The sequence below is a fragment of the Pavona decussata genome, unplaced genomic scaffold, assembly GCF_977016875.1.
Source record: "Pavona decussata unplaced genomic scaffold, jaPavDecu1.1 SCAFFOLD_28, whole genome shotgun sequence".
Taxonomy (NCBI): domain Eukaryota; kingdom Metazoa; phylum Cnidaria; class Anthozoa; order Scleractinia; family Agariciidae; genus Pavona; species Pavona decussata.
This window is the reverse complement of record NW_028145451.1, coordinates 1,474,617-1,490,694: the sequence shown is the minus strand read 5'-3', so window position 1 is coordinate 1,490,694 and position 16,078 is coordinate 1,474,617. Positions and strand designations below refer to the sequence as shown.

At 38.3% G+C, this 16,078-nt stretch overlaps 1 protein-coding gene across 3 annotated transcripts; it reads right to left on the bottom strand.

Annotated features, from left to right (window-relative positions):
* Positions 1 to 2,536: 2,536 nt before the first annotated feature.
* Positions 2,537 to 14,902, bottom strand: LOC146485019 (melanocyte-stimulating hormone receptor-like). 3 transcript variants are annotated; one of them, XR_014863470.1, is made up of 3 exons: positions 14,836 to 14,902; positions 2,719 to 3,989; positions 2,537 to 2,647 (listed from the first exon to the last, which is right to left on the bottom strand). XR_014863470.1 is itself a non-coding variant. In XM_085103750.1 (2 exons), exons 1-2 carry the CDS (start codon positions 4,112 to 4,114, stop codon positions 2,964 to 2,966), a joined length of 1,035 nt encoding a protein of 344 aa, XP_084959876.1. In that variant the 5' UTR covers positions 4,115 to 4,242; the 3' UTR covers positions 2,579 to 2,963. The 3 variants fall into 3 exon arrangements, 1 of the variants encoding a protein (XP_084959876.1); XR_014863469.1 differs by lacking the exon at positions 14,836 to 14,902 and adding an exon at positions 4,106 to 4,242; XM_085103750.1 differs by lacking the exon at positions 14,836 to 14,902 and adding an exon at positions 4,106 to 4,242 and having other exon boundaries at positions 2,579 to 3,989.
* Positions 14,903 to 16,078: the final 1,176 nt, after the last annotated feature.

The following is a 16,078-nucleotide window of genomic DNA, read 5'->3' as shown; positions in this document are numbered from 1 at the left end:
ATTTAAAAAAAAACTGACTTAGAGGAGTTTGACATGTGTACATCTAAAAAGAAAGTAGATTGCATAAAACGTGTAACTCTTTATAAAAAAAAAAAAAAACAGACTTGCTACTCCAACCGGTTGATTCTTTTAGGTTGTTTTTTTTAGTAGCTATATATCTTTTAAACGTTCTTTTGGAGTTATTGCTTTAACTTTCTCAAAGTGTAAATAATTCGTGATGACGAAGGAAATCATTACCGTGAACGACATTTGGAAATGTGATCTTAATTATCTTTTTGAACTTTTTTGCTTCGAATTTCTCCAAGAATTACTAATGGTTCGAGAGAGAAGGTATTTGAAACACATTTCCGAGTTGCTGTGAACCTCCTTATGAAAGCGAGGCTAAGTGGAAAGCTTTTCATATGAAAATTAGTTTGTTTGCATATCTATAAAAACTATTCAATTTTCATAATAAAAACTACGCATCTTGCCTTGCTTTCGTAATCAGGTTCAAAGCGACTCGGAAATGGCCCATTTACGTTGGGCAGTAAACAATGGAAGTAAAAAGGTCTCTGTGTGGCTCCCTGTGGAATACAAGAGTCATGTACACACATTGATGAAGGAGGAAGCACCGTCTTCTTCTTTTTGCGTGATTATCTAAATAGTTTCACTTCACATTCTACTGTATCTGAGTCTTTCCTTCTACATCTGCATTGTTACTCGACTATTTTTGATTTTATGATGATCAAACTTCTTACGTTAACAGGAAGAACAGAACTGATAAAGAAATTAATCACGGGGACATGAGAAGCTTTCAAGCTAAACACTCAAGTTGAGAGTACTTTTAAAAGGAACCTTTTTTTGCCAAAAATGAAGTCTTTAGTCTAAATTCCAAAGTGTTTTTTTTTCGCAGTCAAAGGGACGCCGCCTGTGCGTGGAGTAAAATCCAAATTTGAGGTTACATTATGGGTTAACGAGATATGGGCTTTTGAAGTTTTGAAATTTCTCTGGCCAATCACATCAAACGTGAACAGCGCAATGAACCAATCAAAACTCGAAGCAAATACATCAACGAATTGCAGGAAACGCGTGCGAGCAAGACGCGATTGCTTTTGAACAGAATTGTATTCCTTTCATTCTGCCTCCGATAACAGAATAAACGGAATACGGTTTATTCAGAGTAGAAGGAATGGCGTGCCTTTGGGAAGGTTTTCGAATAGGGAATGCTGTGTTCACAAAATTTTGTGACGCAGCAAAACTTTTGAAAAGCATCGAATTAAATAACTTTAGCACTCAAGGCATGGGTGTGAATTTCGCAGGTTTGCTCGCGTTGGCGTAAACATTTTCTGTAATTCAAAAATGGTAGTCGTGATAACAACAATAACAACATCGGCAACAACTGAAGAAAATTTATTGGAGATATAAGGAATCAAATACCATAAATTCCGAAAATAAGCCCCGGGGTGTACATTTTCCTGAGGACTCTTTTGAGGGGCTTATATTCGGAGGGGGTATACAGCTATTTCAATTAACGTTGTCGGAACAAAGCTGCCACCTCATCCATTTGATATCCTGACTGGACGGACGAGGCATAGCTGATTTTAATGAACTTATTCACAAAAAAATCCAGAGAATCTTGAGGTCTTGTCTTATAGCTTTATACTTTATTTGATCCGACAACGTTAATTGAAATAGCTGAAAAATAGGAGGGAAATTCGCGTTTAAGAATCGAATGGGCTTATAATTGAAGGGAAATTTGCGTCTGCAATTTTTCAATGTGCAAATGATAATACTGGGGCGTTACAGAAATTCACGACAGGGTAATCCGTGTGAACATTATCCAACTTCAAACGCAACAGCAATAAACTTTATTGAAAATATAACACCGTTCATACCGTAGTTTTTAGTTCATACGGTAGCTCAAAGTTCAGTGTACGGAATCGTTCTTTTATACATAGAAAAGGCTTGATCATAATGTGATGTGTAATTTACTTTGATTTATTTTGTATTTCAGGGCAATTTCCGTGTATTAGCCCCTGGGGCTTATATTTGGACGGGCTTATTATAGAAGTCCTTATGCGTTTCGATTTCTGGGGGCTTATATTCGGAGGGGCTTTTTTTTTTTCTGAATTTTACGGTACACTAACCCGTAGGTAGCTGATGTTGGTATAATCGTTCATATCATGAAAGAAAAAGATTAAAAAGAAAAGAAAAGTAAGTTCCATTCTTTAAACTTACTGGGTTTAAACAACTGCAAAAGATAAAAGTTCTTAAGTTTTTCGTCTCCTTACTGAATTTAATGCCGTTAAAGAGCCTGTTGTCTTCTGTACAATTAGCCGGTCCCAGGCTCCGCGAGAGAGCGAAGGAGAAGGGTGAGAGGAACAAAAACGAGGGGGGACTGGGGGAGAGAGACAAAGGAATGTGCTTAGCTCGTGTCCAAGACTCCTGCGTTTTAAAGTTATTTAACCTCATTAACTAAGCTAAACTGCCCGAGGATCGACTTAAAAACATAACAAACAAACCAAGACAGCATTTCACGTAGAATAAAAACTTTAATGACTAGTTATTTATTTGAAACTATTTCAATTTCTATTAATAATTAAGTTGTGGTAATATGGCCTTTACCAATTTAGCTGCCCTGTGGGCTTATAAGGAAGAATTAGAAAGACTCGCTGATTTAACATTCAGGGCCCGGTTGTTCGAAAGCCGATTAACCCTACTCCCCAATTAAAACTTAACCGGCGAGGGTTTCAACTCTCTTGTTCAAAATGCTTTTCAAACGCTAATTTTAAGCTCATGGTAAAGGGACGTCTAAGTCAAATTTCAGGGACTAAACTGTTTTGGGAGAACCTTTTACTGATTAGCAATTAAATTCGAATCAAAGTTCACGTTAACCAGGGATTAGCTTAATCGAGCTCTGAACAACTGGGCCCAGGCAAGCCGATCAACGTTATGTACTGAGTTTGAGGCCATTCAATTTATTCTTATTCCGGAATAGGGCCGATTGAACGCAAGCTTAAACTTGATAAGTTACTCTCAGAGCCGCAAACTTCCCTCGAAACATTTTCTGTCTGGTCCAAAGAGTATCCTTTCCCAGTTTTGAATCGACTAATCTTGTAATGCGAGGAAATCCTCATTGTTTTTTTAAACTCAGGCATCCTTATTGTGTAAAGAACTGGATTCACAAAAGAGTTAGCAAAGAACAGCGTCTCACAGACACTTCGCAGGCGTAAGAGTGCTCCCTCAGATAACAAAGTTAACAGTTTAAATTCTAGGAACGTGAACAACACATACGGGAGCCACACTGATAAAGACACTAGCGTGACAATGAACAGTGTCACGGTTAGTTTGCGTTCTGTTCTAGCGTGACGATTAGTGAGTTCAGGTCGTTTGTTACATCGAACCGTAACAAATATCGCCATATAACAGCAGGCTAAAAGCAAAAGACAAAAGAGGACGCATCCAGCCAAGATGTACCAGAAGTACAGGCCGAGAATGTTGAAATGCAAGAACGACACCGTAATAGACGTGTAGATAACTGATGCCACCCAGACGCTCGATATCCATGTCTTGTACGATGAACTTGATATCAACCGATGTCGCATTGGATGCCTCGTAGCGTGTAATCTCTCGATTGATATGGATACAAGAAACGCAAGGGAACAACCAAAGAAGAACGTATCAACTCCGTATGTGGAAATGAACAATGCTTGAGTCATTTGAACGTTCCACAGTCCATAAATTTTTCCACGACGAAAGATGGAAATCGGTATCACGACTGCTCCGATGCACATATCAGTCAGTGATAGGTTGATGAGCAAATATGTACTGCGCCTGCGCAGACAGGGCTTCTTAATGAAGACGGTAATGGTTAAGATGTTGAGTATAACAATAACAAGACCTTCAGTTACAAATAACGAACACCAGATATATCCTTCCTTGCTATTGCCGAGCTTTGCAGTCTCGTTTGCTTGGACTGTGGTGTTTACTGTTGCCATAGTTAACTCCACCTAAACAAATCAAGCAAAACATGACAAAAAAGGCGTTAGTGTCCTACTCTTGGACATTCTTGAACCTTGTGTCTACAAGAGTTTGGTTAGCGGTTGCTAATTGAAAAACCACGTACTGTTTCCATCCAGCACACAGATGCTTCCTTGTTAACCGAACAGATGCAGTTTTTGCTCCACTATCTTCGCACTTCATTTAAACCAGCAACTTTTATAGTTGATAGCCGACGTTTCGGCGTCATCGTGACACCACTCTCAAGGCGGGATAAATTCATGCGAAGATTTGATTTCTATACTTTACAGTCTCTACAAATTAGCATATTAACGATGAATCACAAGTTCTTCAGGTGAATACCTTTGCGCGAATTGAGTCTCGATTTGAACAGACTCGATGCGCGCAAAGGTATTCACCTGAAGAACTTGTGATTCATCGTTAATATGCTAATTTGTAGAGACTGTAAAGTATAGAAATCAAATCTTCGCATGAATTTATCCCGCCTTGAGAGTGGTGTCACGATGACGCCGAAACGTCGGCTATTAACTTTAATTTTCGCTTGCTTATGTTTCAAGAAATCATTATTGATCAAAACCTTTATAGTCATGATAGATTTAGTGCGTTCTTCCCATGAAGGCACTGTTGTACCATTCAAAACAGCACGCATTAAATTATTTTCATTTCAGCTTATGGGGGCAAATCGAAAGTGATGAGTCTTTCTCTTTTTCCCTAGCATACAGCTCAGTCTTTAGAAATTGTAGTGCATTGTGTCCCACGTTATTAATAGTTTCATCACTTGCTGTTCACGCAAATATCGAGTTTCGTGTCTCATCAGTGAAGGGTTCCAACTATCTTGAAAGGGCAGTTTCAAGATAGAACCTCTGATTAAACTTGTATTTTCTCCTAAAGTAATTACATGTATCTAACAATCAACTCTTCTCGTTCAGTGTCTGCTGAAACAGGTGAATTGTAAGTTTTCACAAATTTTTCTTTAAATTATCGAGGCGCTTCGAAAAACAGTCAAATCCCAGCCCAGGGTAAAACAGAGTAAAAACACTCACTCGTAAGTACAACAAACAAACAATTCGCCTGTTTCATAGTGTCTAAATAGACAAAACGAGAAAGGTTGATTGTTATATACATGTATATGTAATATGTATACATGTATATGTAATCGCCATGAGGCCGAGTAAAATTAAGGATTAATTTTCAGGCGTATTTTCAAAGTTTCCCAATTTGTGAAAACTTTGAAAATACAAGTGAAAATTAATCCTTAATTCTGCGAGAATTCATTACGATTACGTGTTTATAATATAGAGAAGAAAATTTTCTTTAAACTATCGAGGCACTTCGTAAAACAGTCAAATCCCGTCTCGGAGTAAAACAATTCACCCATAAGCAAACTGACAAACAAACAATTCACCTTTTTCATAGCGGGCAAAACAGACAAAACAAGAAAAGTTGATTGTTATATACATGTAATTAAGGGAAAATACAAGTTTAATTCATGACCAAAATAACAAAGCCAAAGCAAATGTTAGGCATCAATTAATTGAATCACCTGCGCTATGACGCTTTCCACCGCTTGAAAAGCACACGAACACAGATCCATAAAAATGGCAAACGATGGATCCAAAGATTGGAACTTGCAATTTTCAGGGTAATTTCTTCCACTAAATTTGACCTGCTCCTTCCTGCTGTTAAAAGTGCACCGTTGTTATTGTTCAGTTATCGTTCGTTGGAAGAAGCCGTAGCCAGCTGGTGAAAGCACTTGGTCGCCAAGAATAATTTCAGTTTTTCAACCAAACAAAACCGATCAAGTTTTTAGTTTTTGACAGAAATAATCTTTTGCTGTTTCTTGTAAGAAATGAAAGTTTACCTTAGAGGAATTTCCTCTATAAACTGTAGCACTTGATTTCCAAGTATTTTTGGCACAAACAATCCGGCTTAAAAAGTCCAACTCCAAAGAACCTGAACGGAACTCGTAGCAGTTGTGCACAAAATAGCGAAAACCAACTAAATATAGAAGTGGCGTGCTCAGCCAATCAGGAGCAAGTATTTTCGCCGCTTGACCAATCATGAGTGAGTAATTTTGACATCGGTGAAAGAAAAATTAAGAAAAAAAATGCCCTCTGTTTCGGCCAATCAACATTAAGTAATTTTGCCCTCTACGTTATAATCTCTGAAATTTGTCTACCTAGAGTTGTTAATTTTCGTTTTAATAAGACTCAAGATGTAACTGTTCCTGTATCTAATAACTCTTCGTCGTTTGAGAGCCTACGGAACCTTTGTTTACATTTTTCGCGCATTAGCATAAATAACAAAACTAGCTGTAAATAAAATGGTCTTCATAAATTGAAAGAGCTAGTCAAACTAAGCATGTTCTAAAAATTGGAGCGTTGTGGGTTCAATAGTTTTTTAAAAAAAAAAACATTTCAGTGTCACGATTTTACAAGGAATTCTCTTGCCTTACAGCCACGTGAATTTTACAGTTTTTGAAAGCTAATTTCTCTGACAACATTCACGATATCACACTAATATTTACACTGATTACCAAGAATGTTGTGTTCGTTTAGTTAACTTTATGATATTCATTTGTTTGTAGCTTGTAGTTTAATATATGGAGCATTTTTGTCGAGTTTTATAGTGGCTATCTAATTCTCTCATTCATTTTATTTAATGTAGGCTAACACTGTGAGTGATAGTACTGAGAGTTCTGATCAAGAAGGTGACGAGGAGGATGAAATCTCTGAAAAAAGGAATGCACACGAAAATCAGCAATGCAGTGAAGAGGTATTGTTCTCAACTGAGACAGAAGACGAGACGCCGGGATGAAGCTGATTTCCAACTGGGCCTCGATAGAGGAGGATTCCCGGCAATTCCAACTGTGAGATAGAGGACGACAAAGAAAGTACAGTGAGATAGCAGAAACCAGTGAAAGCGGTTATCAGTCTCTTGTTTCATGACAAACACTACCATAAGTTCATGTACGGGTGATTGCTCACATAATTTGTTGTAAAGGAAGCTTATGTTTTTTCCCTTTCTAGTGTGGACCAAAGTTTGTAAATATATATTCAAATGTTTGTTTGACGCATTAATTATTATAATTATGGGACTGTCTGCATATACCATCCACTGCTACTTTGTGCACCAGAAAACGTTTCTGTTCCAAGTCATTTTGCACCAGCTCAAGACGACAAGAGATGTGGTATGGGACACAGTGCGAAATATGGTGCCTACACCTTGCTCTGTGCTGCAATTATGAAGATTGTCCAGTTTGAGCTTTTGCAGGTAAATATTCCAATTTTATGTACATTTGATTTTTTTGTCTTGAAGCAAGGAATCAGCAAGTTTGAAGCTTGATCACATTCTTGTTTTCTTAATTATCTGGCGATGTTTAAATATCGCTTGCTAGTATAGCTCAAGGTATACTACCGCTTTTTATAGCTTCGTACCCTTGGGTGAGTTATTTTCATGACAAAAGGCCTAGTTGACTTTCTTTTTTTTTGTTTAAGTGTTCACGGTACAGATAAGTGAAACCAGTTTTACGTGTTGATCTTAGAGATATTCACTGAAAGCGAATCGCTAAAATTTGGAAAGGTTCAGTCAAGTTCGTCGAACTTGCATTGAAAAATTGCAAAAAGCCAGTTTGTTCTTCAATCAAGAAATTTACTTACAGGATATTTCGTCTTCTTCGCTGTCCTTTAAGACCACCTTCATCAGTATTCGAGGAAAAGTTTAACCTTACTTCGAAAATATTCTGTGCAGTTTTAACCATACCTCTGCAAATTTCTTAATTAAAGACTTCCAATATGAAAACTAACGAGGGACGATAAAAAAAAAAACTTAAATTGCTGTCTGTCAGCTGGTATTTTGGTTAATGGGTCGTGACTTTCCCATGGGGTGTGATAATTCATTTCTTTTCTACGCGATCCAAAGAAAAATATACAAGGAGAGGATAACGACAGTGGCTTCATGAAGGTTGTTTTTATCCTTTTTCATTCCTTCTCAGTCGATTAAATTCCTGTATTTTTCTAAAATTCTGTTCTTAATTTAAATGGTCTTTCTGAATACAACCTGATCCATTATTTTAATTTTAATTTCAACTAAGGAACTTCAAAAGTTCATTTGATCGTTTTTGCATATAATTGATCAGCACTTAAAACTATACATTTATTCTATACAATACTAAAACGACGGCATTTGTAGAAAATGGGAGTGCCAAAAACTGATATGAAATAATAAAATATGGCAGTATATTTCTCACGGTCTCTCTTATTCCTTGCCTCCCTCGCGGACGCTCTTTTGGCTCGTCACGCAATCTTTCGTGACGAGCCATCTGCGAACGCAGACGTATTTTCGGCTGTCGCTCCACTCGGCGGAGTGAAGCGACAGCCGGAAATACGTCTGCGTTCGCAGGCTATCTTATTCCTGACCTGGAACGATTTTGTCGGCTATCATTAGGTGGCCAGAAGAATTCACATGCACGTCACATGGGAATCAGAAGAGCTTGGGTCTTTTGAAACGTTCAGAATTTTTCAAGTGGAGGAAAAAGAACCTGAAAATAATGATACTTGATTCAGAGAAGCCACAAAGTAGCGATAATAAACCGTGAATAATTAAGTTTTCGGAACAAACCGCAAAATTTGGGATTTTTTTTTTAAGAAAAGCAAGCCGTGAAGGAAGTATTGAATATACCGGGCTTCTCAATAAGCGCAAAAATGGAAAGCAATACGGAAAAAGAATTTTGTTGTCTAAGAACGATAGAGCCATAAATTTGTTTCAACGAGAAAAGGTGCCAATAAAACTCTTCACCTTATTTCACGACTCTGTGCCTCGTACACTTTATGGAGCTTAACAAGGAACGTTGTTTGCGCCTTGTTGGTGGCGGGGCGCGGCAAACCAATCTCTTTTACTTTCAATTCTCGTTCGAGTCACGTCCAAGAGGCTTCTAGGAAGCAATTAATGTCACACTACTGGATCATGATTGTCCCGAAGGCAAAAGTAAAAGTGGCGGTCGTTAATTTTGGTAGCAGGAATCAAGCTCATTATACAGAAGGGAATAACACGTTTCAACGTTTTAAAATTGGCAGTTACAGCACTAGTGAGTGACAGTTAGAAATGTATACTATTTATTTCACTTTTCAAAGAATCAGTTAGCACTCTCTAAAAGACTTCCCAGACGTTAATTTACTCTAAATGTTCTGTGTGCAATGACACCACTTACACTCTGTTTTTTTTATATAAGAACGTCTTATTTTGTAGCTGGATGAGGCTGAACGTTCTTATATTTTTTTGCGATTTGAGGCTGAAAACGTTCTTAAAATTACATGGTATACACTACATGTATTTCAGTAAATCAATGAGGACGTGACCAGGAAACTTATCAAAGTACATTGCCAGCTGAGATATGGTATCAAGAACTGCTGATTATGACAAACCGAGATGTGTGTCACCATTTTTAATGCCATACAAAACGTGCCCTTAAGTATTTTGGTTAATTTACATTTGTTACCTTGATTTTTTATACAGATTAACAAAACAAAAACGTTCTTAATCGACTCTCAGCCTGAGGAATGTTCTTAATACGTTCTTAAAATTTTGGTTAATCTCAGTCTCGACGTTCTTCTAAAAGTGTAAATGACAATTAATGCTTGCGAATAACACTAATGTGCATAATTAAGTTAATTAAGTAGTACATTTTAACTGTATACAGCTATTTCACTTACGTACAAGACCGTTTAATGGAAGCCTACGCGGTAATACAGCAAGGTTATATGTGTAATTAATTGATAAATTTATTTAACTTAGCTATGCCTCAGCCCTCCCGGAGGAGAAAATAAATCACAGAGGCAGATGTTCATCGTGTTTTGTTCCGTTCTTTAGCACTTAAAACCGTGAAATTATAACCGATCGAATTGAAGCTTTTACAGCAAGTCATACTCCCTTTTGGTCTTGCGCGTAGGTTCCGGCGAGGCTGTAGAATTCGACAACGTTAATTGCGTGAGATAGCTGAATATCTCTGTCAAATGTGAATTATTAATCAGTAGTTCGAGAAAGATCGTGGAAGGCTTCTATGCTATTGGTGGAATATAGGTAAATTAGAACAGCACTTTAAAGGAAGGAGTTCAACAACCTTTGTCGTAAATTAAAAGGCAAATGAAAAAAATATATTAAAGAAAAATTTAAGTACGACAGACACCTTTGCGGTACTTTTGCCCTTTAATTGTGTTTTGACGAGATTGCTGCAAAGTTGTCGTGAACGATAATTTAAGAAAAAGCGAGAATATGAAAGAAACATGAGATTTGTATATTTCCGAACGAAATTGATTCGATTCTTTAAAACCGGATTTCGGTCGCACATCAATTCACGAAAGGGAATATTACAAGCGGTCATGACGTTATTAGAATCACGGCAGTTAACATACCAGCTAAAATCGTGTAAAGCTTAGAGATAGAAATAGAGAGAACGCCTCCAAAATCTGACCCTATTTCAGACCAAAATATGTAATTTGATCCCCTTTTCAGTTCAAACCTGGCCTCTGAAATTCATATCCTTTTTCAGGCCTTGTTTCTAGATTTTACACTTTCAGACCAAATTGGCTCAAAACCATACCGTTTAGTACCGAATATACCTAAAAAGCTTACATAGGGGCAGGATTAACCCCCTCCCCACCGTACACGGTTAGGGAATTTCCTTGATAATCCTTCGAAGCCCAGTTAGTATGCTAAAATTCCTTTTTCTTACCTCCTTCTGCAAGTTAACAAAGCTACACGATGCTCCGACGATGAAGCACTTTGCGCTCCACCGGAATGACAAACGTGTCTTTAGAAGTAATAAATTTGTGAACGCCTTCAGAGATAGTTCTCACTTAGGCTATTAGGATTAATAAATAATGGCCTTATTGTTTCCACCGACGAAATTCATTTGATTCGTACTTTAAAACTGTTTACCAAAAGGGAATAACGGAATAAGGCCAATGTTCCCCATTGCGGCCCTCTCGCTAGGTCAATAAGAAGCAATATATCAGTGTTTCATCAGATTTCCGAACAACCAGAAGTGCACTGGTGAGTTTTTTCAACTTAGAGGTGTTTGGAAATTGGATGAAACGCTCTTTCGAGTGTTTGATATATAGCTCCTCAAACCCGCCATTAATTGATAATTGGAGAAATTCAAGGCTAAAGCTCACCAAATTTTATGTTAATGAAAATCACTTTTCCAAACCTCACGGTACTAGTGAATTCCTTTGTTTTTTCTTCATAAATTTTTAACGAGAAAAAAGAAAACATACTTTCAGGTACGAGATATTATTTAGTTGATAAAGTTCATGGAGGGCTTCTATGTTATCAGTGGAATACAGGTAAATTGGAAACAACATTCTTAATGAAAACATCGATCCCCTTTATTCTTTCATTGAAAGTTCGAGATGTCTGTTATGAATAATTTAAGATGAAAATTAAAAACGACACCTTTGCAGAATTTTCGGGCTTTAATTGTGTTTTGACGAGATTGCTACTGCAGTTTGTTGTAACTGAACGATAAAATAAATACCAGTTGATGAATGAGGAACCATCGAAGTTATGTTCATAACATAAGCAGCTGTAACTTGTTTTCAGGCTTTCTCTTCCAAACTGCTTGAGTTGCATGCATAACAAGATCTAACTACAATGATCCCTCATTTATTAATTCTTTCATCCGCAGTTCAATTATATGTATCATACGATCAAATATTTTTTCCATCTCGTAACTTCTGCGGGCATACTACGAACGTCGTCGCAATTAATTATTCCAAATTTTTCTTCAAATCTCAAAAGAAGGTGAGGTTTTCTGGAGATGAATTCTTGGAGACCGCGACCAAGTTTAGAAGGAGAAAGAAAAATTCTTCGTCGTGTAATTGCATCCTCCATAAAACGTGCAATCAGGAAATTTCACGTCCTAGTCGTGCAATGACGGCAAAGAAATGTACAAAAAAGTGTAATGCACTTGCAGAGTTGTTTTTTTGATTACAAAACCTATTGCTTTTTTGACATTTTCGTTGCCGTCACCGTTGCGTTGTTAAAACTCCCTATTAGTAAAATTAAGATACGCGGAGCTCGTCAGCTAAAATCGTACAAGGATGGGAATATATATGGTCACTGGCTTCCACGAAAAGTTATACTCAGTCAAAACATGAGTCAGGTCGGTAGAACGCGAAAGTTAATTACGTTTAACAAAAAACTAGTATCAAAGTAACATTAAAACGATCTAAAGGTGTTTTGTACTGTGCAGCTTTCCGTGCGACTTACTTTAAAACGCCGTTGTAAGTTGCAAGGCAAGGCGCCGGCCAGAAATAATAATGCAACAACTTGCAAAAACTTTCTGCGACCGGCTCTGAATTGCAAAAAGTAGAAATCGATTCTGCTTTTTGAAGAAACTTGCATGTCTCACGGCGATTTTGTCATTCGCAAGTTATGTAGAAAGTTTCTATAAGGCGTTGCGAGCCAAATTGCAAGAAACATTGCACGTATGGTTTTAGGGAAGTAAATTAGAAGTCTTACCTCCTTCTGCAAGCTAACAAAGATGCACGATGAAGCTCTGACACGCTGAATTTCAAATGCGCTTTTAGTAATGAATTTGCGAACGTCTTTGGGGGTGATAACTACAAGCAACATTCATAGCGACTTAGAAGCAGGTGCTGCTTATATTAAAACCCTTAAGTATGTGATCCACCCATTCGTCACAAGATCCATTTGCTAACATAAAGGGAAATTCACTTATTTATTCAGGCAGCTCTCAGCAAATTGTTTCCTCAGCCCACGGATTATCTACCTAGTTGACAGGGTTGTGTTAAAAGTGGGGGTCAATGGCCTTGAAATATATTTAATTTATATAATTTGGAGAATTTGCTCACACCTTTTTTGTAACTCCTTGTGAGAGCTAACAATGATGCCTGATCAGCAACTTTCCGTGCTCACTGAAACTATATGTTTTTTAGAAATTCATCTAATTTGTGACCGCTTGAGTTTTCCGCTTGCGGCGCTATTAGTTTAAGAGGGTATTATACATATGTCAACCGAAGAACTTCAAGTAAGCATTTCAAGAAATAAATGCCTTTGTATTAGACAACGTTTATACTGACTAAAGTAAAAGTCGTGCATTCGTATAGGTGATCCGCTGCTCATAAATCGTGAAACCTATTTGTCACAATAAAAGGAAAGTCACTTATCTATTACTGACTAACAGCTTTCAGCAAACTGATTGATTTCTGAAGTTTAATCGACGAGTTGAAAAGGGTGCGTCGAATATGGGGTTGATTGCCTGGGAAAATAGGTTTATGTTTATAAAAAATATATACTGAATTTATAAAGCATTGGGATAATGGTAATAACCATTTTTCTAGCGAGGTATGGTTCTTTGATCGTATGGAACTGCACCAGTGTTAATCGATTATTCTATTCACAACTGCTTTTTTTTTTTGGACCACGATTTCGTTTTTCGGCTGCTTTCTCATCATGAACAACGTGCAATTCGTGAATTCGTGCTGTCGCCTTTCACGAATTATTCAGCTGACGCTCAAAAGGTCTAGGGTATTTGAGAGGCACCCAACTTCATTTCGGTGGAAAGCTGTTCGGAAGGCTTATTTAATCACCTCAGAAATGCGGATGTGGTTTTGGAAAGAGTCCAAAGCTTTCTTCGGCCAAATTTCGTTACACTGAAAAACTAATTCCTTTCGTTTTCGGGTGGGCAAATAGCTCGTTAAAAATGCCGGCGAAGAAAAGGTGAGCTAGAATTTTCGTACAGCCAGCAACAGCTTCCAAATTCGGGGAAAAGATCCCGTAAAACTGACTTTCTGCAAGTTAAGGTATCAGCCACCCTTCAGGACAGTCCGCGCGCGGATCGTTGCCATATTTGAGGTTTCAACGTTTTCAAATAGATATGCTTTAGAGCTTTCTTTTAAAAAGAAAATGAGAAGAAAATATTATTTCTGTCGAAAGATATCGAGGGTAAAAGATTTTTTCTCGTTAATCATATTAATTGATCGTTGACAACATTTGTCTTACCCGTGTCACATATCAATTAACTTGTCTGTGAACTAGTAACGTGATACCGAGTGCGTGCTTCGACACAACACGTGCGAATTGTTTTCGTGTTGTTCATATCCTTTAGTATTCTCCGTGGATATTTAGCGTTTGCTTCGGTGAAAATGCCGCCAAAAAAAGAAAAGGTCGTGTCCGTTTTCGTCATCGAAACCGAGAGCGAAAAAGAAACCGAAGAGCGAGTTTGACAAACAATGGGCCGCAAAATTGGCAGAGAGCGACAAAGGCTCAGTTTTTTGGCAAGAGAAGTGGCTCGAGGAGTTGGATATTCAGAAAAGCGAAAATGCTACAGTTGCTGCGAGTGCAAGCCGCTCCAAAATCCAGCTAGAAGACCCAGAAGAAGAAAGCCAATTAAGCTCCACGACCCCATCTGCTGATGGAACATGGAAAACAATAAGCGGTCGAGCTATCGCATCGAGCGAAAAGCTGCTTGAGAAACTGGACGAGTCTGTATCTTGTCGATTTGCCAGGGAAGAGTCCAAGTCATGGAAGATGCAGCGACTAAGCATGGACTTGGTTCTATCTAGAGAATCCAGTGCGAGAATAAAAGCTGTCCGTCGCACAAGACAAATATCTGTTTTTAATTCTTCCGAGAAGAGCAGAGCGTTTGAAATAGATGGGCCTCAGTTCTTGGCCTTCGAGCAATCGGCGGCTTCGCTTTCGCTCGTGTTGATTTCGCACTGGTTTTCGGCATCTTTACCAACCTATTTATCGCTACATGAAAACTGTATTGTTGTTTGTAAATTAAACGATTACTATGCTTGTACGTTCACTCACCTCAACAAATTTTGTCTTTTGTCCACACGCGGTAACACTGAACTGACTGGAAGCAAAATAATTTATATTTCCCGCTGCCTTCCGCGAAAGTTTGTTCCTGTTACATGTTACCTGTCAAAGTCCTATTGTTAGAGAAAATTGATCCCTCTCTGATATCAATCTGAATAAGATGCCGCCAAAAATGTATTTTCCATTTTATCTCCGAACGCAAATTTTGCCGATCGGCTCGTACATTTTGAACTCCAAGTTGGCAGCCTTTCAATCAATTTCGCTAAAATTTGGCCATAGTGATGCCATAACCTGCGAATTTTAATACTCCTTTTGATTTTAAAGCTAGAGCTTTTTTTCCACAGGGAGTGTTGACTAATTGCCTTCCCCAGCTTCATTTGCTAATAAAAGAGAAACAAACGCACTTGTCAAAAATCGGAGACACGGTTTTTTAGTGGAATGTGTTGAGAAGCGGGCTTTCCCGGGGGTTGATCCCTGGGATACCCCCGGGGATTTGTTTTTTAAAACGATCAAACAAACACCTTCTAAATCCCCGGGGAATAGGGCATAAAAGTCACGCCAAATCCCCCTCCCCAGGGGCTTAGGAGCCAGAATACCTTCATTTTTCGCTAGCATCCTAGAGACTCACAAGACAGTTGCATGTCTAAGCTTTAAATATCTGCTGCGGATGCAAGCTAAGCCACAAAATAATGGAGGTACATGTCAGCTCTAAGAACACAATAGCTGTTTTTCAGATAAAAAGCAACTCAGAGAACTAAAAGACAGCGCAACAAGCTATAGCATTATAGCTCTCGAAAGCGAGCTTTGTAAAGACGAGGATTTGTTAGACACTCATATCCGTGATTACAAACTTCCTGCAATCTTCTAGCCTCCCACGCGGACGTCCTTTGGGGTTCGTCACGTGTTTCCTTCCGTTCGTGGGGAAGGAAACGCGTGACGAGCCCCTAAGGACGTCTGCGTGGGAGGCTAACAATCTTCCCGCAGCGAGATACAATAGCATAAGCATAAATTCACGAGTTAAGAAATCCAGGGATCCTGTATCTTCACAGATAACATTTATTTAGTGCTACCTGAAATCTTGCAGTCAATCCAAGCCGATAAGCCTTGGATTGACTGACCAAATGCCACAGAGCTAGCATACACAATGGCATATCAAAAACTAATCCTTATGGCTCAGAATGATCAGTAAAAAACCCTCCATTCAGTATATTTGAGAATTCCCCCTCATGATCAA